Below are 22,615 nucleotides of genomic sequence, written 5' to 3'. Positions count from 1 at the left end.
CATTTAGGGCTTTTCATGGCGGATGGAGGATTCTGCTGGCAGAAAAGTTTATAGCGTCATGTATCAACTAGCCTGCACTGCTGGGCGCTGCAGCGCCTGCCATCCAACCAGCCCCTTTTGGCTAGCGGGCTCCCCACGGGCTGCTCTCCGGCACAGACCCGCCGGCCGCCGCAGCCGCCTCACGCCTCCTCCTTCCCCTCAGAAATTCTTCCCGTTCCTTTTCTCCCCCGCCCCCGAAAACACAGCCCGGCAGCCCCGGGCAGCGCCCACCACCCCCCGAGCCCCTCCCGGGCCCCAACGCCCGCCCCAACCGCCCCGCCCCGGCGCGCATGCGCAGCGCGGGCCCCGCCCCGGTAAACAAGCGCCGGGCGGCTCCGCTCCGGCCCCTCTGCGCATGCGCGACCGGCAGGCGCGGGGCGCTCCGCCCCCCCCCGGGCACACCGAGGAGCCCCAGGCGCATGCGCGGAGCGGGGGGCGCGGGGCGCGCGCAGGCGCAGGTGCAGGCGGCGGCTGCGCAGGGAGCGTCGGTCGGGCCGGGGCCGGGGCCGGGGCCGGGACCGGGGGTCGGGCCTGGCCGGGCGCGCTGACGGGATGGACGAGGACGTGCTGACTACCCTGAAGATCCTCATCATCGGCGAAAGCGGCGTCGGCAAGTCCAGGTGAGGGGGTGCCCGTCTGCCCCAGCCTCTCCTGCCACGACGTCAGGCACTGGTTGCGCCTGGCCTGGGCGCGGCCTGCCCTGAGGAGGACTAGGCCCTGCGGGGGGGGCGTCCGTGCGCCCTCTCGGCCAGCCCTCCTGAAGGCGGGGGGCTGCCCCTGCTCGGGGCTGCCTGCCTCTCCCGCAGCCCTTCCCCAGCCGCTGTTGAGAGGTGGGAAGAGCTGTTGTCTGTCTGACCCAGCTGGAAACTGAAGATAAGCGTAGCTCGGGTGGTCTGGCCCGGGGGATCTGGGCAGCCTTGTGTTGAGTGGAGGGAGGTGAGCTTCTACGTCTTCGTAGCATTTGGTTGTTAGTCTAGTCCATAATATGTACATGTAGCGTCACGAGTGACCCAGCACTGGGTGTAGGGGCGTGACACGGGCATATAAGGTAGGCAGTGAAGTAGTTCTACTGTTTATTCTTCTGCTGGGTAATTATACTTTTAAGTTCGTTCCCCTACACACTCCCTGCCCTTTTCCTGCCTTTTTTGACTCTTACTATTTTTCTTTATTTTTTTTTATTAGTGCCATAGGTCTTAATAAAAGACGTGAGATGTAAATGCAGAAGAGCATCTGGGTTTGTACCACACTAGTTATGTTAGATTTGCTGTTTTTATGGCAGAAATCTGAGTTTTCTACCACGACCCTAAATAACATAATTTGCTGATTAGGGAAAAAAAGCAAAGCCTTATTTGTTAAAGATATGGCAGTCGCTCCTTTGATTTAGCTACGGAATTCATAGTCCAGTATGATTGTGCCTCTGGTGACAGATATGATCTGAGCAGATTTCTTTTAGTTGAGGTAATCTCTTTTATATGTGGCCATATGGAGGAGTGTTTTGTGAGACAGTGTGCACAGTGTTTGTGTGTACCTGCTTGTATCTTCATATCAGAAAGGTTGTTAAAAGAGGCTTTATGTAGAGAAAATAAAATTGCTATGAAATTATAAATTATAACACTGCAGTTGTTCAGGTACAGGAACTTAATATTGAACTATACCTGAATTTGTGTCACTTAACTTGTTCCTTGACTAGGAAAGGTCAGATGCTAAACCTTTATTAAAATGGCATAGTAACTGTTTAGAGTCTTGACTTTGAACCAAATGCTGTCTTAAACCTGGTCCCTGTGAGTGTTCTGTACTTTGTACAAAACGTCTGTACATGAAAGAAGGGTGGGGAAAGTCGGGGTTGGCTGAGCTTAGCACTCAGTCTTGTAAGCTGAAATTTTTATTCATGTGACAGTATGAGGTTTCCATATGTTGTCTATTTTGAGTGAAACTAGTTTTGGTTTTAACTAAGAGTAGCTGATCTTCAATAGTGTCCTGATACAACTGTCTAAAGGTATGAGTAAATACCTGTATGCTGTCTATTAAAAAGAAAATTGGTAACTAAAGCTACCATTTGTTTTTGGGGTTGAGCTATGGCTAGCTGGTTAACTTTGGAGTTGTCACCCAGGGTTATTGAAGTAAAGGAATTTTAGTAGTCACTTTTTTTGCCAATTCAGCACTGTGTCCAAATGCTAAAAAGTACTTGGTTGCTAAATTCATGTGCAAAAAGAGAAGAAGGGAGAGGAAAAAGACGGGGGGAAGATGAAAAAAAAGGCCTTTGTTTGGTTTCTGTGGCCTGGAAACTGATAAAAGCTGTCAGTCATAGCAAGCAGCTGTCTGCCTTGTGGGAGTATACACTTGCCACAGATGCTCAAGACTGGTGATTTTAAAAACAGTACACTGAGAAACTTCTCCTCTTGCCAAAATAGTTACATTTGGCTGGAGTGGAGTGGGATATTATGGGCACTTCTTTGAGGAACCCTACTACTCCAGTGTGATGTGCTGGTAAATCCTACTTGTAGCTGTTCTAGTGGTAGCAAACTTATCCATCAGGATAGGGGAAAATGTGTGTGTGAAAGTCCTTATATACAAAAAAGATACAAAATTATAGAACAGTGGTGGGTTAATTCTACTTTTGAGCTTCTGCATCTTTATTTCTGGTGGGTGTAGCCCTTAACTGTGTGCCTAGTTCAAGGAGTTTTTTCTGGGGTTAAAAAGCTGACTGGGAATTTTCTTCTCAAGCTTACACAAATACTCTGTGAGGCAATATGAAACAACAACAACATCAAAATCTTACTTTTGTCCTGAATTCTGGAAGAACAAAAATAGAGTAAGGAGTAAAATGCTTTGAGAAGCAGACCGTATCACTGTTCAGGCAACTGATTTGACAACTTATGCGGACCTTTGTTTTCAAAGAGACATGCTTGGCAGTAGATGCAGAGAAGATGTCTGTTATCCTCTAGTAGAGCATGTCTACTGTATTATTTTAATGGTCCTTCTTTGTTTTATGTAGGAGAGAAATTATGGAAAAATACATGTTTTTATTTAACTATGTAATCTTGCCGTTACTTTCGGACTTGTACTGTATGGACTTCCACCAAGCTATGGATATGGTGTGATAATATTAACTGTTATTTTTCTTCCCTCTGTCAGCCTTCTGCTTCGGTTCACAGATGATACATTTGACCCAGAACTTGCAGCAACAATTGGTAAGTATGTGCTGATTCTACCTTAAAAAAATTTTTACTGGCTTCGGTACAAAATTGCAGTTTGTTCAGACTTGCCCAACCTGTAGTGAAGTTCAGACACGCCTGCTTCCCTTTAAGGAAAGAATGATGTGAACACATTTCTAGCATGCATTGGTCATTCCTGTAGAGCATTGACTGTACTGGCCTGTGTTTTTTCCATTATGCAAAAATGTATCCTTGGCTAAGAAAACAGATACAAGTGTCACCCAATCTAAATAGTTTTGGCACTATATGTACTTCAGGTCATGAAACTACTATGACATACTTTTTCTTGTTATATTAAGTATTTGGTAGACTTGTAATACATACAGTTACAGGTTTTGATGCAAGACTAATGAGTAAAAGAATGTGCTGTGTGCTTTGGACATCCTGGCTGAGCAATGGTGATTTTTACAGTTAAGGGAGAGAAATATGCAATTACAGTGGAGGAAGAGATTCCGTTAGTTTAAAAGTTACTGCTGAGTGCTGAAAAATTTGCAGTACAGCATGTTCTTTAGGATCAACTTGAGTCAACTTGCTAGCAGAGTAGTCTTTTGTGAATGAGGTAAAGTTCTAAGAACTGGCCTGTAAAACAATAGTGACTGTTCTGTGAATCACAAATCACAGAATCATCATGGTTGGAAAGGACCTCTCAGATCAGGGTCCAACCAGCAACACAAAACAAAAACCCAGAACCACACTCCACCAGAAAACACCCACAAAAACCCCCACAGTCTCGGCCACTAGAGCATGCCCTGAAGTACCATATCTACATGTTTCTTGAATTCTTTCAAGGATGGTGACTCAGCCACCTCCCTGGGCAGGCTATTCCAGTGCCTGACCACTTTCAGTGTCAAAATTCTTCCTAATGTGTAATACCAACTTCCCCTGCTGCAACTTCAGGCCATTTCCTCTTGTTCTATCATTTGTTACTTGGGAGAAGAGGCCAGCACCCACCACTCTACGACCTCCTTTCAGGTAGCTGTAGAGGGTGATGAGGTCTCCCTTCAGCTTCCTTTTCTCCAGACTATAGCCCAGTTCCCTCAGCCACTCTTTATGACTTGTTCTCTGGTCGCTTTACCAGCTTGGTATCTCTCCTCTGGACATGCTGCAGCACCTCAATGTCCTTTTTACAGTAGGGGGCCCAGAACTGAACACAGTACTTGAGGTGCAGCCTCACTTTTCCCCAAGCCTCTATACACAATTCTCGATTAATATACCATCTTTGTGTGTGGCAGGAAACATTATATTACTGCTGAGTTAGGGACTTAAGAGTCTTGGTTCTTGAAAATATGGAGTTCTATTCAGTTACTGCAACAGTTAATGTACTTTGGCAAAATTGTGCTTGAAATAAAGAGTACAGGCTGCTTTTAATGCACAGCATAGTCTGAAAATCACTTGATGCTTCAGAGAGTACTAGAGAGCTGGAGCTGTGAAAAAGTGGAATAAATATTGTGTGTATTTTAAACAAAACTAATTTAAACCTCAGTTGCAGTGAAGTTGCAAATCTGCTTCCAGTGAAGTTTCTTAAATATCCTGTACACCCTCTGTGACTAAGTTGAACACATTTTGGCAGCTGTTTGCACTTGCCTGTAATCTGCATGGCCTTGAAAATATATATGTGTAGTACACTTAATCATGAGGCTCTACTGAAACATTTTGTGTTAGTATAGTTAAAACCAGAACTCGTAGCAAGTATGATGACTACCATTGTAAGTGAAAGTACAAAATGTTTGCTGTTACACCTGAAAGTTGTTCATATAAGGGTATTAACTTTCCACGCTACTACTCCATTTCAGGACTGCTGCCTGGTAGGAAGTGAGAGTCACTCGAGAATAGTTTAAGCATACTTCCAGTTACTCACTCTTGGTAACCTAAGGATTAAATTACAGAAAAATGAATCACAACTGTACCCAGCCTCTCAAACTGATGTGTGTTGCTGTATCCTTGAAATTTGCACAGTCATTAACATCTCGTTCTCCTTGGCTTGAGCTTTGTGCAGCTTTTTCTTGGGCCAAGTGATAGGCTGCTAGTTCCTGTGTATTTAATAAAGGATGTGGGGAACTGTTAGATACTGTGGTAGATGACTTAGCAGCAGTGGAGCTGTTAGCATGTTGTTTGTTTTTTCTTGATCACTGAGTGTGGTATTGGTGAATTCTTGATGTTGGAATCCCTGTAAGAGAGAGACTGTGTGTTCAAATAATCCAAAGCTTATTTGACCTGTTCATTAGAGAAATTACTGTAATCTAACAGTATTTCTCACAGGACAGTGATCATGTAGTGGATAAATCTCTGTATTGGTTTACCTCTGCATAATCATCTTGATGGGCCTTGGTCAGATTGTTTGAGATAGGAAAACAGAGCAAATACATACCTGAATGCATCTTCCTTTATTTTGAAAGTATGTTGTTCCTCAAGGCCACACACATACTCAAAGGGAATACTTGTATGAGTAATGAATAGAAAGTTAATCTGTTTGAATTATAAACTTGAATATTTGTCCTGGAATATATTCTTCAATACAGGAATTGCAGTATTTGCCTTACTTCCATAAAATATTTTAGTCAATGGCTTAAAAAGCCTTTAGGCTTTTGCAGAAGCCTTTCAGCAACAAAACCTTCAGCTTTGAGCAAAGTTCATAAATAGCTAATGAAACTTACTCTTCCTGCTCGTTGCAACTTGTTTTCTGAGCTTGCTATTTTTCTTTCTGTTTCAAAAATAGCTGTAGTATGTTTGAACAATTAAATATTTTTCCTCTTCCAGGTGTGGACTTCAAGGTGAAAACTATTTCAGTTGATGGAAACAAAGCTAAACTAGCAATATGGGTAAGTCTCTCCTAAGTTTTTAATGTATTGCTTCACTTTAGGAATACCGATGGCTTATATAATGCAGTTTGTATAGAATCCTTTTCTGTTTAATATGGAGGTGATTTGGAGGAATGGGAGGCTATTACTGATCCATTCAGAAGGTGGAATGAACTGTAGGGCAGCTGGCTAATGGGGCAATTCTGTCACCTGTGAGCTGTAGGAGTAGAGAAAATGAGGAATAAAATGATACTAAATCAGTTGGACATTAAAAGTTTGAATGTGTCCATTTTTACATTTTTTAAGATGAGTTACTGTTTTAACTTCTAAAGACCTAGTCCTCACTAATGTGAGACTTCCCTGTATATGTCGTTCTTGTCTGTACTTGGCAGGTTTTGAAAAGGTGCAGTTAACCTACATGTTCTAGGCAAAATTTAGTGGTGTATTGATAGGTTAAGAATTATTGTTGCATGCTCAATTTATGCTAAAATGTTTCCTCCTGGTAATATTCTTAGCCTAAAAACTTAGTAGCCCTCATACAAAGACTTTCATAGGCTCCAGGTCAGTGTTATCAGTGTTATTTTTAACATACACAGCTGAAGGAGGGAGAGGCAGTGTTTGTAATCTTAGCCTTGGAGTGTTCAACATCTACTCTAGTTAAAGAAGAACTTCTAAATTCATGGCGAGTAAAGAAAGAAAAACTATTTCCAAACTTTCTTAAAACCTTTGTTGTTCTACAAACCAGCCTGGACACTGGTGTGACTTGAAGCACCTTTTGAATATGCAAAGCCAATTGTGACTTCTTGTAGCAAGCAGGAATAAAACCTTCTCATATATGCAAGATACGTGACTTCTATTTCCTTGGAAAGTAGTAGTGGAACATTAAATATATATTGCAGTGCTCTGTTGCTTTGCAGGTGTTGCATAGGTTGACTAACAAACAGGACTTAAGTTCTACTGTGGCAGTAGTAATAATCACTAAAATAAATGGGTTTGACCAGGAAAATGACTGCAACAGCTTGACAGACAAATAGACATACAAGAGGAAAAAACAGACTGATAGCAGAAGGATGAGTGATCATGGGATGGAAAACATTACATAGGACTATCTTAAGGCTTATCTTCTTTCATATTGACAAATATGAATAAATAATTCTGAGGTGAAACAGAAAATGAAAGCTTGTAAAGGTTTATCATGACACAAAACCGGTTTGAGATGTGTGGGACTTTCTGAGTGGCTTGTAGAATGTTGGAAGTCAGTTAGGTTATTGAGGTTCTTGTAGGGAACCATTTTTAATCTACAGTGTTTATGTGTCACTTCTAACCAGAGGTAACTTGGATGAAGTTATTTAAATCTTCAGTGCATGAAGTCTGCAATGAGTGTGCAGTATAAATTCATCATAAAGAGCTCTAGGCTCTCATGAGACCCCTCCTGTAGTACTGTGTCCAATTCTGGAACCCCCAATTTAAGAAGGACACGGAGCTCCTGGAGAAAATCCAGAGAAGGGTCATGAAGATGATCCAAGGGCTGGAGCACCTCTTCTACAAGGAGAGGCTGAGGGAGTTGGGGCTCTTCAGTCTGGAGAAGAGAAGGTTCCAGGGAGACCTTATAGTGGCCTTCCAGTACCTGAAAGGGGCCTACAGGAAAGTTGGAGAGGGGCTTTTTACAAGGGCTTATAGTGAGAGAACAAGAGGTAATGGTTCAAAACTGGAAGAGGGGAGATTTAGCTTAGAGATTAGGTGGAAATTCTTTAGTGTATGGGTGGTGAGACACTGGAACAGGTTGGTCAGGGAAGTTGTGGAAACCCCATCCCTGGAAGTGTTCAAGACCAGGCTGGATGGGGCCCTGAACAGCCTGGTCTACTGGGAGGTGTTTCCGCCCATGGCAGAGGGGGTTGGAACTAGGTGATCTTTAAGGTCCCTTCCAACTTAAACCATTCTATGATTCTAGTATTAGGGGTTTTTTTGCTGCGCTGTTGACACTTGAAATTTGAAGATGTAAGTTCAACTTTAGTTAAAACCAGAAAAGCCTCTGACTTATTTATGCTTCAGCTCTGTCGTAGCATGTTAGATGTGTTTACAGTGGCACTAAATAAAATTTTGGATTAAAGTGATTGAAATAAGGGAACTAGTTTTGCTGCCATTGTTTTTGATGCTTTGTGCAAAGTCTTAATACTGCAGCTATGCTTCTTTCTTGCTGGTTGTGGCCATACTAGTTGCAGAACAAATGCTTCCACAGAAATGGCTGTCTTATTTCTATATATCCCATTTATTTACCACACCTAACATTTAAGGGTGTTTCCCAGGACAAACTATGTAAAATCAGAGTTAATGTGCAGTAAAACAGCAGGGGAGGGAATAAACATACTTGGAATCTTATTTGTTATGTTCATTAGGAGTAGAATACTAGATGCTAAACTAGTACTAGATATTAGAGCTAAACTAGATGATGCTCAAATTGTAAATAACAAAACTTTCTGAATGGCTTTTTAGGATACTGCAGGTCAGGAGCGCTTCAGAACATTAACACCCAGTTACTATAGAGGTGCACAAGGTGTTATTCTAGGTAAGTATAGCTTTGCATACTATTTTGAATAAGTTTGTGGTTTTCTCATTGGAGTTACACAAGCTCATATAATCTTCCTGTAATATCTAATTGCTTTTCAAGATCATTGTAGCTATGTTGTGGATCTTGAATTTGATGTTTTAGCTCTTTCTCGTGTAGTGCGTCTCAGTGGCCTGAGAATCACGGACTTTTGCATGAGATTAAAAGCTGCTGCTCTTTGAAGGGACAGTTTGGAGCTGTGCCTGTGCTGCCAGGAATTTGCCTTTTATTTATTACTTTTGGGGGTTTTTTGCCTGTGCTTACTAAGTCCATAGAAAAAAAAGAAAAATATCTTTCCCTTCCTCTCAGTGTGTTCTTTCCGTATCAGTCTGTATATACGTTTCTCTTTTTTTTTTCCCTCCCTATTTCTCTTTTAAATGAAATTAGTATAAACACTGTGGAGTCTGGGATTTTTTGCTATTTGTGTCTCTATGCTGATGGTATGTTACACAGTCAGAACCACTTAGAAAAGGCTAGCTGAGAGCATAAAAAGCAGCAATCTATCTGGGAGGAACCCAGGCTAACCCAAATAATTGCAACTTCACAGGGAAGTCACTAAGTCTCTTGCTGTTGTTTCATATATGGAAACCTGTTAAGTAGGCACAAAGCTCTGAAGTTCTGTGTCTCCACTGCTAAAAGTGAGGAGCTAACTAAAGTAAGGGCAGGGAAGTAAGTTTTACATTTTTTTGAGGTTGTGTCTGACTTGAGAGATTCTTAGTAAGTTACTGTGTCCAGTGAAATTGTTTAACTTGGAATAACCTCTGTCATGAGACTTCATGGTAGGTTTTGTTTTGTGTGTAGTGTTTCCCAAGTCTGAGTTGCATAGTCTTCCTGGTGTAGGACGATGCTGTCAAGGCATGTCTTGTCAAGTCACTTAGTTGCTGGCACTGAACCTGCCACTTAATATTGAAAGCTGCAGAGGTAAGCAAGCGCTCTTTGGAAGCTAGAACATTCTGCTGTTGAGATTTGCTCTTTCATTTTATATAATAATCTTTTCCTGACTATTTCTTTGTTAAATGATTTTCTAAAAATAAGTTTGTTCCTGCAAGCCAAGCTATAGATTTGATTGAAACCAACTGTGTGTGCCTGTCTGCAAATGGGGTATGAGAATGAAGGAAAAAATAATTTCATAGCTTGAAATGGTAGCTGTTAGATAGTCACTGGTTAGTGGATTTCAAGTTTAACAAGGCCAGCTTTTTGTCTGCTCTTTCTGCTGATAATGTGGCTTACTATATCCCACACAAATGCTAAATAGTTTGAAACACAAAAATGTGGAAAACCCAGTAGTTCACTAGAATTAGTTTAGCTAAGACAACATAGCTGCAGTGTTACATAAGTCTTAATTATCCCTCATTAGCTCCATGCAGAAGGTAGTGCCATCCTCTTTGTATGCCATTTGTGTACTGAACTTAGTAAGTGTCCTACATCAGGAATCTGCAAGTGTAGAATCATTTGGAGAATGATAATCTCCAGCCTGTAAGCTAAGATGTCTCAACATGAATGAGCCTGGGAACAGGAGATGACTGAATCTTAAGAGTTTCTCTTTGTTCGTACCATTGGAGATTTGAGCTGGTGGATATTGAACTTCTTTTGCAATTGTTGTCTTGCTGTAGTAAGTAAATTGAGACTTTCAGTTTTCAAATTCAAAAAACCATAGTTTTTTGCTCCTTTTGGAATGTAACTGTTGATCATAAACTGTATTTCCTGGAAAAATACTGTGAAAATAATATTGCTGATATCTTTCAGTTTATGATGTCTCGAGAAGAGATACTTTTGTAAAGCTGGACAACTGGTTAAATGAACTGGAAACGTACTGCACAAGGAATGACATAGTGAAAATGCTAGTTGGAAACAAGATTGATAAGGTAAACTGAATTCAACTGAAGTAAGTAATCTGTTGATGTGTTTTGTTAATAATGCATATTAATGCTATATCTTATTATAGGAAAACCGTGAAGTTGACAGAAATGAAGGTCTCAAATTTGCCAGAAAACATTCCATGTTGTTCATAGGTATGTTAGACATTTACAGAGATCTCTACTTGATTTCTTTTTTTCTACATAATGGAAAGTACCACTTCTGTAGAATTGGTTGTCTTTATAGGTACAATCCAGTTAATTATATTTCTCAGCCACAGTAGGTACAAAGATACCGGGTATTCACATCTTCTCAAAAATAGTCCCTAAATATGTCCAGGTATCTAATCTAATTGTACATGGGTATACTGAAATGCATAAGGATTAAAGGTGGAATACAGGCTCTGCTGTAGTCTGACAAAACTTTTGAGGTTTTGTCTTAGTTTTTTTCCAAGCCTACTTGCTAAATTAGTACAGAAGCAATACGAAAAAGGGAAAAATGGTACTAGTGGCCAGTTTTCAGCATAGCAGAAGAGCTGGTACTTGACAGAAATCTGTATTAAAACTGGGATGTAAAAATAGGTAGAATGTAAATAACTTATAAATGGTGGATGGGATTGGGTAGTGACATAAGCATGACGGGAGTAAATATCTTGGTCTCATCTTGCTGTGAGATGAGTCTTGTAGGCAAATTCTTTGAATGATAAAGTAGGTGGTGAAGTGATTCTTTATGCATGTTTCATTTAAGGATCAGCACAAATTACTTTATAGGATGACTCCAGTAGCAAAGCAGTTTATTGACATGAAAAGAAACACAAAAATTGAACTATAAATACATATATCTGTGTGCTACATGTTAAGTATTTGCATGGCTATGTAGAAGAACAGGGGAAGCTATAGTGGGACTAGCTTCACTATCTTTTGCTCTCATAATATACCCTGTGAGCAAACTTCTTGGACTTAGCCATAGCAAGTCTCCTGAGTGAAATTACCTAGAATTCTGCTCACTGCAGAAGGAATGAGATACCTAATTGCTTCTTATTAGATTAGTTGTGTCATGAAGGCTGACCCAGAATCCTACAGTATGGATCCTTGCTTCTTATGGTAATGTGGTACTGTAGTTCTGACTAATGTACAGAACTGAAGTGCAGAGCAGCAACCAGGTTTATCAGACATTTTACATTAGGAAAACCCTCCTTTCTTCTTACTGAAGTGCTTTCCACAGTAAAATAAAGCTAAGCTATAACTGTCTCCATGTATTCTAGTGACATTGAGCTTGGAAGCTCTTCTATTACTGAAGTTGTAAGTCTAGGTTGTAGTTAAGACTGAACTGAAAGAGAAATCCTGAACAAGTTACTGCAAGCTATTGTAACACTTGACTTCTTGTGTCCCTTCTCCAGAGGCAAGTGCAAAAACGTGTGATGGTGTACAGTGTGCCTTTGAAGAACTTGTTGAAAAAATAATTCAAACTCCTGGACTGTGGGAGAGTGAGAGCCAAAACAGAGGTGTGAAGTTATCACACAAGGAAGAAGGATATGGAGGAGGAGGAGCATGTAGTGGATATTGTTCTATGTTATAAACTTTGGGAAGCTTATTCTTTACGTATATAAAGAGCTAGTGACATCTTTCTGTACATATATTCATTAATTGCTATTTTTAGGGACCTTGCAGTTTGCACATACTTGTTTTGTATCATGGCAGTGAACACTTGTAGGAAAAATGTTCTGCAGCTTTTCCAGTTTGAAGATGTTACGGTACGCATGCCCAATTTGCAATCTTCAGGTTTTTATAAGTAGCATAAATAATGTGCAAGAACAAATGCACTAAAAATTTTACAACTCTATACATGCATCATGGAACTCACTATTCTAAGAAATCCATCCAACAAAAACACTATTGCATTGTCTGCTGTGTCTTGTTTTAAAATACTCTTGAAATTATAGAACTATATAGTGTGCACAGATCTTGAAAACAGTGTGAGCTATAAATGTTACATTTCGTTACTTCTAGTAAATGCTTTTTTATTGTATTAAAAACAGCAAGATTATATACTACTTGGAAAAATCTGCTAAATTTTTGTCTTTCAACAGAACTGTCTAAAATACAAATTGGCACAGGCCATAGTATCAGCACCTTCTTGAAGAGATGCTTGGAATGCTTCCTTTGCAAAGCTGAGGGACACCTCTTTTCTTTTTATTCATCACTTCAGTTGATGGCTTAACTGGAGTTTTAGTCCTGTGATATTTATATACTAAATTTGTGGTTCTCTTTCATTAGGTTTTTATGATGCAGTCTGCTCTAGATTTGCTATAGAAAGTTTTCATTTTTGGCAAGGAGTCTGAATGAAATCTTTGTTCTTTCATTGTCAATCAATTTGCCACACTTCAGTAGGGATGCCTAGTTTTCTGAAATTTTGTAATATAACTATCTCAAACTGTAGCTCACTGTGACTGTGAAGATCTTTATCATATTTCTGTTTGTGTGGCTACTTGTTCAGAAATAAAACTGTCACAGACACTAAATGGGAAGCTGTATGGCTTCTTGATCTCTGTATGGAAAAATACTACTGCAATGAGTATTCACTTGAATTTACTGTATCAAAGCCAATGGTTTGTTTCAGAAGACTTGTATAGGCTAATAAATTTTTTTCCATAGTATTCAACTTTTCTAACCTCTTCCTATTGTAGAGTTGTATATTTTCTAGCACATACAGTTTGAACAAGGACACTTCTTACAGACAAATTATTTCGGAAGGAGAATTCAAGGATGCTGTGTTCTGGTTTGTTTTTTAAAAAAATAATCACTATAGTGCAATCAATAACTGAACTATGGGCAGTTTCTTGTAAATACAGTGCTGACGGTACCTTTGGTTACCAGAAGGTTTTGCGTAAATGTCAACACACATGATCTGTATTTTGCAGCAGGTCTTGGCTACTTCTGTTAAAATAGACTTTATTCTTCACACAGAAACTGTTTCTGTTCTGTTTTACACTTGCTAGAAAACAATGCCAAAATTTGACAACCATGCTAATTTTTATCAAATATTGTATCTATAATATTGTTAATGTAGGATAACTTAAATTTGTAAATGTAATATTAAATACACATACATATTGTATTAAAATGTTAGAATGGTATTACTGTTTCATGCAGAGTGTGTGGGTTGAGCAAATCTTGTTTGTTAGCATTGCAAACTTCTGGTTTTTGTAGCTTGGCAGTAGAGGAAACTTCTAGGAGCACTAAAACTGAATAACAATTACTTTAGTATTATATTAGTAATATTGTACAAGTAACATAATGCTAGCAGATGCTTGTGATTTATGTCCATACCTGTTTTCCCACTAGTCTGGGTGCATCCCTGTGTTGAGAAGAGGCTTCTTTTTAAGTTTTTCACAAAAGGTCCTTTTATCACAGGACCTGAATTCATCTTTTATTTTGCCTTTGCCAGATCTGACAGTTCTTGTCAAAGGGGGAACTGCAGGGAACTCTGAATAGTGGTTATTGTTCTGCAAAAGAATCAAGGTACTTGCTCCTTCTTTCCCTGCAAAAATTTTCTGGGGAGAGAGGAGTATTCTAACGCAGTGTATTTAGTGAAACTGAGAGCACTTTAAAATTATTTCTGTTGGAAGCAGCTGTGTTTTAATTGACTTGCAACTAGCTCTTCTATCTTCATCTTTTAAGCATGTTTGATTATGTCCCCTGAGGAGTGGGTGTTCCTGGAGTCTGCCCACCTAGAGTCTTACCACCTTTCCTTACTGCTCTGTCAAGAAGCTGTGTACTGGAGAGGTGGATTCCTCCTGTATTTGTTAGAACAACTGTAGCATCAGTTACTCTGCTACTTTTTTTTTTTTAAGTTTTTTTTAACACCTTTTTTTTTTTTTTTAAGGGGGAGCAGGCAGGGGGAGCTGCCATCTTTCAAGTAAGACTTTTCCCATATTTTCAAAGTTTTTTCCTCTTTGCAGGCTGTAATTGTATCGCCATTATCTCCAAATGCCCTGTCACTGTTGTAACTGTAGTGCTAGCATATCTGAAACTGTTGCAAGCTGTATCTTGACCTCTGTTTAATAAGGATTTAAGCCTATGTCTTTGCAATTTTGAGTGTTGCAGTCAGAGGATTGTACACAAGAGATCCTTCAACCTACCTTAGTAGGGATGATGGAGATAACTGTTGGGTGTCATTCATCAAAGAATGAGCATGTGTCCATTTCCATGGCAACTGCTCTGTGTGCTTCACTGGGTTAGTTCCCTTGTTTACCAGATACATAGTGAACTACAATAATCCTAATCTTGCCCTGTAGTTTAGTGTAATAATCCTGTGTTTTGAGGCTGAACTGGATGCATTTTTTAAAGCCTTGCAAAACTTGGGCAGCCAGTGTTGTGATCAGTGCAAGTTACTGCTGTTTAGCTGTGGAGGATTGATAAGTTGAAGGTGCTACATTCAGCCTGTATGTGCTATGTTGTTGAAAGCTCCTGTAGTTTCAGTGTCTTGCTATATTTCATGAAGGTGTAAAGAAACAACAGTGTGAGGGGGCTTGTTATTGTTGCCAGGCACATGTTACATGGTTTTCAGAGATAGCTGAGCCTTGGATGGCAAAATATAAGGTGTTTTTCCTAGTCACTCTCTAGCAGCATTAGGTTTTGGGGAAAAAGAGAAGCGTTCCATGAAAACTTTTTAAAACTTTGTAAGGTTTCCACTCCATTCTGGAGTACCTCTGGCACCTTAATTAAATACTGGTGAAAAATTATACAGGCAAAGAACTATGAAGGTGTGTTTCCAAACTGCTGCGTGCTTACATTCTGCCACCAATTTTAATGCAAGAGAAAGAAGTTTTGTCCTTGGGCCAGAGTAGCATCCAGTCCTTTCTGTTGGAGTTTAAATGGTCATGATGCTTAACTAAAGATTTTCTCTCATGCCAAGTTTCTATAGCATCTATGCATGTTTTACATACAAGATAGCAAAATGCGTAATGAAGTTCTGGAACTCTTGGGCTCTAGTTCTTTATTTAGAAGCCTAAAAAACCCAAAACAAAACAGAAGAAGCCTTAAAATAGAAATGTCACGTTGTGACTGAAAGGAAACTTTACTAGTGTTTTCTATGTATGATCACCTTTGGATTTACTTGTTTCTGGGAAACAAGTCTTTCTCTTGGATCCTTTTAACAGGTCTGCTTGGTTCCCACTTCTTAATGCTTGTCAGGCTGGACTTTGTGATCTCAAGAGTGTGGCTGTCAAGGTGTTGATGACAGCATGAAACTTGTTCTTTAGCATAGCTAGATCTGGGGCTCCTCATTACTACTCAAGATTAGGAGCAAAGCTGTAAACGGGTTCAGGGAAGAGCAGTAGCAGCTGCCCAAACTGAAGGCAGTTTTAATAATATAGAATATATTTAATATAGAATACATTATATACACATAATACAGCATATATGGCATGCCATGTAGAAAATGTACTGTTTAATATAACAAAAATATTTGGTTATAATATACTTCATTAAAATATGTGATGGAACATAGGATACACTTTAAATGTTATATTTTATACTGAATAGCGATTATGTATAATATCTGAACTTCAGCATAAAACATAATTATTTTAATTCAGGGTAGTTACGACAAAGGTACAAAGCCTTGTGGGCAGGTGTCATGCAGAACAGAAGGAAAGATGCCTATGGAAACAGGAGTTGGGCTTTATATACTGATAAATACAGCCTAGAGAAGAGGAGTCTCTGTGGTGACCTTTTAGCAACTTTCCAATATCTGAAGGGGACCCACAAGAAAGCTAGGGTAGGGCTTTTTACATAGGTGTGTAGTGAGAGGACAGGGGGCAATGGTTTGAAGCTTAAAGAGGGGAGATTTGAGTTGGACATTAGGGAACAGTTATTTCCTGTGAAGGTGATGAGGTGCTGGGACAGGTTACCCAGGGAGGTTGTGGATGCCCCCTCCCTGGAGGTGTTCAAGGCCAGGTTGGATGGGGCCTTGGGCAACCTGATCTAGTGGGAGGTGTCGCCGCCCATGCAGGGGGTTGGAACTAGATTAAGGTCCCTTCCAACCCAAACTATTCTATAATTCATTCTATGATATTGCCTGAGCTTGGTATGAAATCAAAGTTCTAGATTAATTGGGTATTCAGAGTGCCAGAGGTCAGATCACATCTGCCTAGATGTGATTTTACTTAATTTTTTCTCCTGAGCAGCATATTGAATCGTGGAATCACTGAGGTTGGAAGGAGCCTCTGGCCATCAACTGGTCCAACCTCCCTGCTCGAGCCAGGACACCTAGAGCTGGTTGTCTGGGATGGTATCCAGACAGCTTTTTAATGTCTTGAGGGGGGAGACTCCACAACCTTGGGAATCTTCTTTCAGTGCTTAGTCACCCTTACATTAAAGTGCTTCCTGATGTTAGGAATGAACTCCTATGTATCAGAGTGCACTCATTGCCTCTGCTGCTGTCACTGGGCACCACTGAAAAAGGCCTGGCTCTGTCCTCTTTGCACCCTCCCTTCACATATTCACACCTGTTAATAAGATTGGTCTCCCACCACCTTCCCTCCAGATTGGGGAGTTCCAGCCTTTCCTCATGGGAGAGATGCTTGTGTTCCTTGGTCATAATTTTGATCATTCCCTGAATTGTCTCCAGTATCTCTCTGTCATACTGTGAAGCCCAGCACTGGGCACAGCACTCCAGAAGTGGGCTCACCAATGCTGAGGAGGAGGCAAATCCTCCGTTGCCAGCTGGCTGCCCTCCCAGGGCAGCCCAGGAGAGTGCTGCTGCCTTTGCTGCAAGGACACTTTGCTGGCTTATGGGTCCTTCTCTGCCGGGCTGATGTCCAGCAGGGTGGCCCCTAGCATCTACTGGTGCCTGGGGTGGTTCCTGTTTATGGGCAGGGCTTGACACTTCTTGTTGTTGGGTTTCAAGAGGTTCCTGTTTGCCCCTAAAAGGGAGGGCGTCCCTGGGTGGGCTTGAACCACCAACCTTTCGGTTAACAGCCGAACGCGCTGACCGATTGCGCCACAGAGACTGATGGATGGTGTTCTTCTGAAAACCTGAATTCCTGACTTTTGGTAACAGCTGCTGGTGGTGGCTGCGTGTGTTGTCACTGACCGACCAGTACTGCCAGCTCATTGCTGCAACCAGCCGCATGTGTTACTGTGTCAGAATATTGTAAGAGATGGGGTGGCAGGAAGAAATGCTCTTACCTCCTGCAGCGTGTGAAAGATGAGATTCTTTTGGTTTGAAGAAGTAGTGATCCTTATCACATAGCTCCCACAGGAGAGGGGGGCTTGGGGTCATGTTGTGCCTTGTAGGCCATCTGGTATTATTTCAGAGGTGAGTTAAAGCCATTGTTTTTCTAGTCAGAGCTACCGAAAGGCCCTGCATGTGCTTTTTGTGCTCATATGTGTGGCTGTAAGAAGTCTGAAAACCTGTGTGGCTGTGGATGTTAATGCCCTTAAAGCAAAATGCAGTTACACTTCATAACATGGATTGATAGACATCCAGGATGCTGATTGTGGAGTTCTCACTGCATCTTGGAACTGGGGGTTGAAGATGAGATCTCTTGGTCTTAATGAACAGTGAAGATTTCATGGTGAAACTTATGGGTTTATTTTTTAAAGTTTCATGTACTGCCTCAAAGAAAGCACTGATAGCTTCCCTTTGTAATGAGCATATGTATTTTTCACACTCAACAACCAGGAAAAGATGGAGCCTTTCACTCTGCACTTTTGTCTTGATGCAAACCAAAGGATATGAGAAGCATGACAGGAGCCAAGTTCTGTTCAGCTAGTGAATCTGTATCTGGTTTATGTCCAGTTTCCTGACAGAAGGAAACTGTCTGCATTAGTATCTTAGCCTTTTTTTTGTTTTCATTTTGTAAAGAAAATACAGCAAAATGTTGGATTGAACATGGTTGAATTTATTTCAAAAGTTAGGAAGCTTGATCTCCACAAGGTTCTACTTTGGCATGGTGCTGACAGTGTTGTTGGTGAAGTGCTGCTGTAACTAAGCAGGGTAAGCACAGGAAGATGTTTGGGTAATTGTTTTAGGAAAATTTTGAGCCGTTTTCTTTTGGAGGAACTGGAAGGTGGAGATAAAAGTACTTTCAGCAGTAGCAGCAGCAGATAACCTCTCCTAAGCATGAAGTCTAACAGTGAGCAGCTTCCATTCCCTTCCTCTAGTGTTTTAAGCTGTACTGTGAGGGAGTCTACACCACATACCTCAAAGCTGTGTCCTACAGCTTGCTCTGGGGTCCTGCTCCTCCGACTGCTCCTCTCAAGAGCTAACAGAGGTGGTACTTGGCTCCTGTCTGGCCTGTGCACCCTAGTGTACTTCCACTGGGACCCCTGGCACTAGGCAAAGGTGCAAATCCAGGGTTCATTCTGAGCTGGAATTGCAGGTAGCTGGGCTGTATGGGCCTGAGAGCTAAAATGTCCTCACAGCTGGCAGAGTTTAAATGTAGCCATAGGGAACATCGGGAGGAGTCCAGAAAGTTGCAGAGTCAAACTTGCTCAGTACAGGACCCTGCTTTTAGTGTAGTGTTAATAATGGTCTCAGAGTTCCCAGCATAATCTGCTGCTCAAATCATGCCTTAGGAGTGTGCACCATGTTGAGAGACCATTGTCCGCTCCCACTGAAGAGGCATCTTGCACTATCAGAGATATCAGTGCTAGTAGAGGGGCTGGAAAAGAAGTGCTCTGCAGCTTGACCTACACCTAAAGTTTAGGCAAAGTCTTCTGTGTCCATCCTTACAAGTAGGATGCACTCTTTATCCCTCTTGATCCCCAGATATTTTTACAGCATAACCAATATGGAGAACTGAGGAAGCAAATTGAAGGCAGGGCAGGGAAATGGAAAAGTAGATTTCTGAGTGTTAAAGAGAGAATCTGCTCCTTTCTGCCTCCCCCAGCACCAAATCGCTTGCATTCTTGACATAACTATCTTGACATAAAGATCCCTCTTTAGGACTATCCACTGCTCAATGCACATGTGCATTGTATGAGAAAAGATACCTAATAATGTGTAAAATAACTTGAAGATGTGAGAGCCTGTGTGTGTTCTTGTGCTCTGTATCCTCTGCATCCCTTTCTGACTTTCCAGTAGGCTTTGCAAGGGTTATATGAGTTTGCCACCAAGCAGAACTCTTCCCTCCAGAGCTTTTATCTTTAAAATAACCTCTTGAAAAATTCCCCTTTGCCTGTGCACAACTGATTTTTATGAAGTTCTGTCAAATCTTCTAATCCCATTTTTTGTGCCATTTACTTTTATCCCAAACCCCAGCTTTCTGAATTTGCCAAAGAAAACACTGGGCACTATAGAAAGACTATTTTAAATGAAGCTGTTTGTAGGAGGCTGTTAGGAAAGTAAAAAAGAAAAAAGGACAAAAGGCAATGTGTTTTTAATATCTTATATATGTAAAATAAGTAAATAAAATTGTCTTTTATGCTCTGATTAGAGACTATGAAACCACAATCTCTTTCCTTACTAAAATTTTATATATCTCAGTTAATGAGGAAAAATGAAAGTACTGGAATTTTTATTTAAACACCAATGTAAATGCTATATTTTCAGGCATAACTAAGACATGCCACTAAACAAGACTTTGTAAGATGATATGAGAGAAAGAAGATAATATATTTGTCTTGGACACCTGCAGCTATCCATTCCCAAAGCATGGGAGCCTCCCCTGCAGTGCTGTGCCATGGGCTCACTGCCTTACTGCAAGATGGGTCTTGATTTCTGTAGAAACGTCAAGGTAGCAAATTCCCTTTGAGTATTGGGGAACAAACTATTTCTGTAAAATCATACAATGGTTTGAGTGGGAAGGGACCTTAAAGATCATCTAATTCCAACCCCCATGCATGGGCAGGGACACCTCCCACTAGACCAGGTTACTCAAAGCCCCATCCAACCTGGCCTTCAGCACTTCCAAGGGATGGGCCTTCCACAGCTTCTCTGGGCAACTTGTTCCAGTGTCTCATCAACATCACACTAAAGAATTTCTTCCTAATATCTAATCTAAATCTACCCTCTTTCACTTTAAAGCCATTACCCCTCATCCTATCTCTACATTCCCTTGTAAAAAGTCCCTCCCCAGCTTTCCTTTAGGCCCACTTCAGGTACTGGAAGACTGTTATGGTCCTCTTCTCTTATCCAGGTTGAACAATCCCAGCTCTCTCAGCCTGTCTTCATAGGAGATGCCTCTGATCATCTTCCTGGCCCTCCTCTGGACTCACACCAACAGCTCCATGTCCTTTCTGTGTTGGGATCTCCAGAACTGGACATAGTATTCCAGGTGGGGTCTCACGAGTGCAGAGTGGAGGGGAAGAATCAGCTCCCTTGACCTGCTGGTCACACTTCTTTTGATGTAGCCCAGGACACAGTTGCTTTCTGGGCTGCAAGAGCACATTGCTGGCTCATATTGAGCTTCTCATTGACCAAAATCTGCAAGTCTTTCTCCTCAGAGTTACTATTAATCTGTTCTCCAACCTGTAGTTATGCTTGGGATTGCCCTGACCCATGTGCAGGACCTTGCATTTGGCCTTAATGAGCTTCATGAGGTTGGCATTGTCCCACTTCCCAAGCCTGTCAAGGTCCCTCTGGATGGAATCCCTTCTCTCTGCTGTGTCAGCTTGGTGTCACTGGCAAATTTGCTGAGGGTGCACTTGATCCCACTGTCCTTGTCAAAACGAAAGCCCACAAGGAGCCAGAAACGTGCAGCTTGAACTAACATGCCTGAGCTCTCACCTAGTATCCTTGACCTAAACTAGTTATTTCCTCCTAGTTCAGATGTTGTAACTTCCTCATAATAGCTCAGTGATGCTCTATATAAGCTTCTGGCTTATTTAGGCACTCTGGGTGTACGGGAAAATAGGAATCATGGCCTGACCCAGGAGTCCCTTCTTCTCAGCAATATGTCAAAGTTTGGTGGGATTTTTTTGACTGTTACTAGAAGTGACTTATGATTTTAACAGACTCTTGATGAAAATGGAGTGCCTGCAGTGTTGTGTCCTGGCTGACATTTACCTTGTGAACAGTGTCATTTTAATCTACTGAGCATGGGCCTTATAGATACCATGTAGTGTGGGCTTTTTCTCTAGGCTATCTGATCATGATGTTTCAAACTCCTAATAACTACATCATTTTCCTCACAACTTACTTTGTGTTTGCCCCAAAGAAGGAGAGCAGATTTTCCTGATAAGACCCATTTCCAATAAATGGTGTTTAAAAATATTTAGTTCTGCCTGCTATCCTACCTTCTGGCTAATCTGATTGAAAGATTTATGCTTTTGACTCATCGTGTGTTGCCATTTGTCCCTCACCCAACTTGTTTTGTGCAGTTAAATGCAATTCTGGAGGCTACAAAAGCCTTTAGCAATCCTTTCAGTCCCTGGTGTAGTTCTATGCTCTTGGTCATGCCTCCTAGCAGCACAGGGATTAGAATACACTTTCATTCTTTGTTAACAGCACCCTGTATCATCTTTCTCCTGCATTGTCTGGGATTAATGTCTGTATAGCTCCTGATCTTCCTACTTGCCTTTTCGGATACTGATACAGGACCATAACTTCTCTAACATGGGAAATTCCAGTAGAATTCAGTATTTTTTAGGCATAGCGATCAAATAACCAGACATCATCTCAGCTAATTGTTGCAGGATTCTTGGATGCAAGTTACCTAAATCTAGCTAATACAGCTTAAACATCCAGGTACTAAGAGCTGATTATTCTCAGTGGGAATTATTTCATATTCTCCTTCGTTATTAATGAATCGGAAACTCATTCACAGGGAGGAGGAAAAAGAAGAGCTCAGGCCAGGTCAGATAAAAAGAAGTAAGTAATTGACCAGGGACTGTACTTTATCGCCCCGGAAGGGCTGGAGAGCTCAGGCTTGCTGGTGGTGGGTGCTGTAGGAGATGAGGAGGACACCTGGCTTCTCTCATGCATTTATCCTGATTTTCATGCTGATTGTACTCTTTCCAAAAGTGTTTTTGATTTACATTTTCCAGTTGAATATTGTGTCCTAGGTCACAACAGGAGTTGTGAACTTACAGGAGTGCTATATTCATACAGACACAAAGGTCTTGCCTTGCTGACCACGCTCCTTTCAAAGG

General features: G+C 41.2%; 1 protein-coding gene and 1 non-coding gene across 2 annotated transcripts; one reads left to right on the top strand and one right to left on the bottom strand.

Moving 5' to 3' along the window:
- The first annotated feature begins 500 nt into the window (after nt 1-500).
- On the top strand, nt 501-13,170 carry RAB18 (RAB18, member RAS oncogene family). The gene is made up of 7 exons (XM_051609881.1): nt 501-659; nt 3,175-3,230; nt 6,012-6,073; nt 8,546-8,618; nt 10,404-10,522; nt 10,603-10,669; nt 11,914-13,170. Exons 1-7 carry the CDS (start codon nt 592-594, stop codon nt 12,090-12,092), a joined length of 624 nt encoding a protein of 207 aa, XP_051465841.1. The 5' UTR covers nt 501-591; the 3' UTR covers nt 12,093-13,170.
- A 4,285-nt stretch (nt 13,171-17,455) lies between these two features.
- TRNAN-GUU (transfer RNA asparagine (anticodon GUU)) lies at nt 17,456-17,529 on the bottom strand. The gene has a single exon. It is a non-coding gene; the product is annotated as a tRNA-Asn (tRNA).
- Nucleotides 17,530-22,615: the final 5,086 nt, after the last annotated feature.

The sequence above is a fragment of the Apus apus genome, chromosome 2, assembly GCF_020740795.1.
Source record: "Apus apus isolate bApuApu2 chromosome 2, bApuApu2.pri.cur, whole genome shotgun sequence".
NCBI classification, from domain to species: domain Eukaryota; kingdom Metazoa; phylum Chordata; class Aves; order Apodiformes; family Apodidae; genus Apus; species Apus apus.
Note: the sequence above shows the minus strand (reverse complement) of the source record. Positions and strands in the feature narration are given on the sequence as shown.

Bases quoted from the DNA above. Each gene is read 5' to 3' on its own strand.
- RAB18 (XM_051609881.1), top strand. From the start codon at position 592: ATGGACGAGGACGTGCTGACTACCCTGAAGATCCTCATCATCGGCGAA. The intron at 660-3,174 runs GTGAGGGGGTGC...TCCCTCTGTCAG, and splicing joins AGCGGCGTCGGCAAGTCCAG to CCTTCTGCTTCGGTTCACAG. The intron at 10,670-11,913 runs GTATGTTAGACA...TCCCTTCTCCAG, and splicing joins ACATTCCATGTTGTTCATAG to AGGCAAGTGCAAAAACGTGT.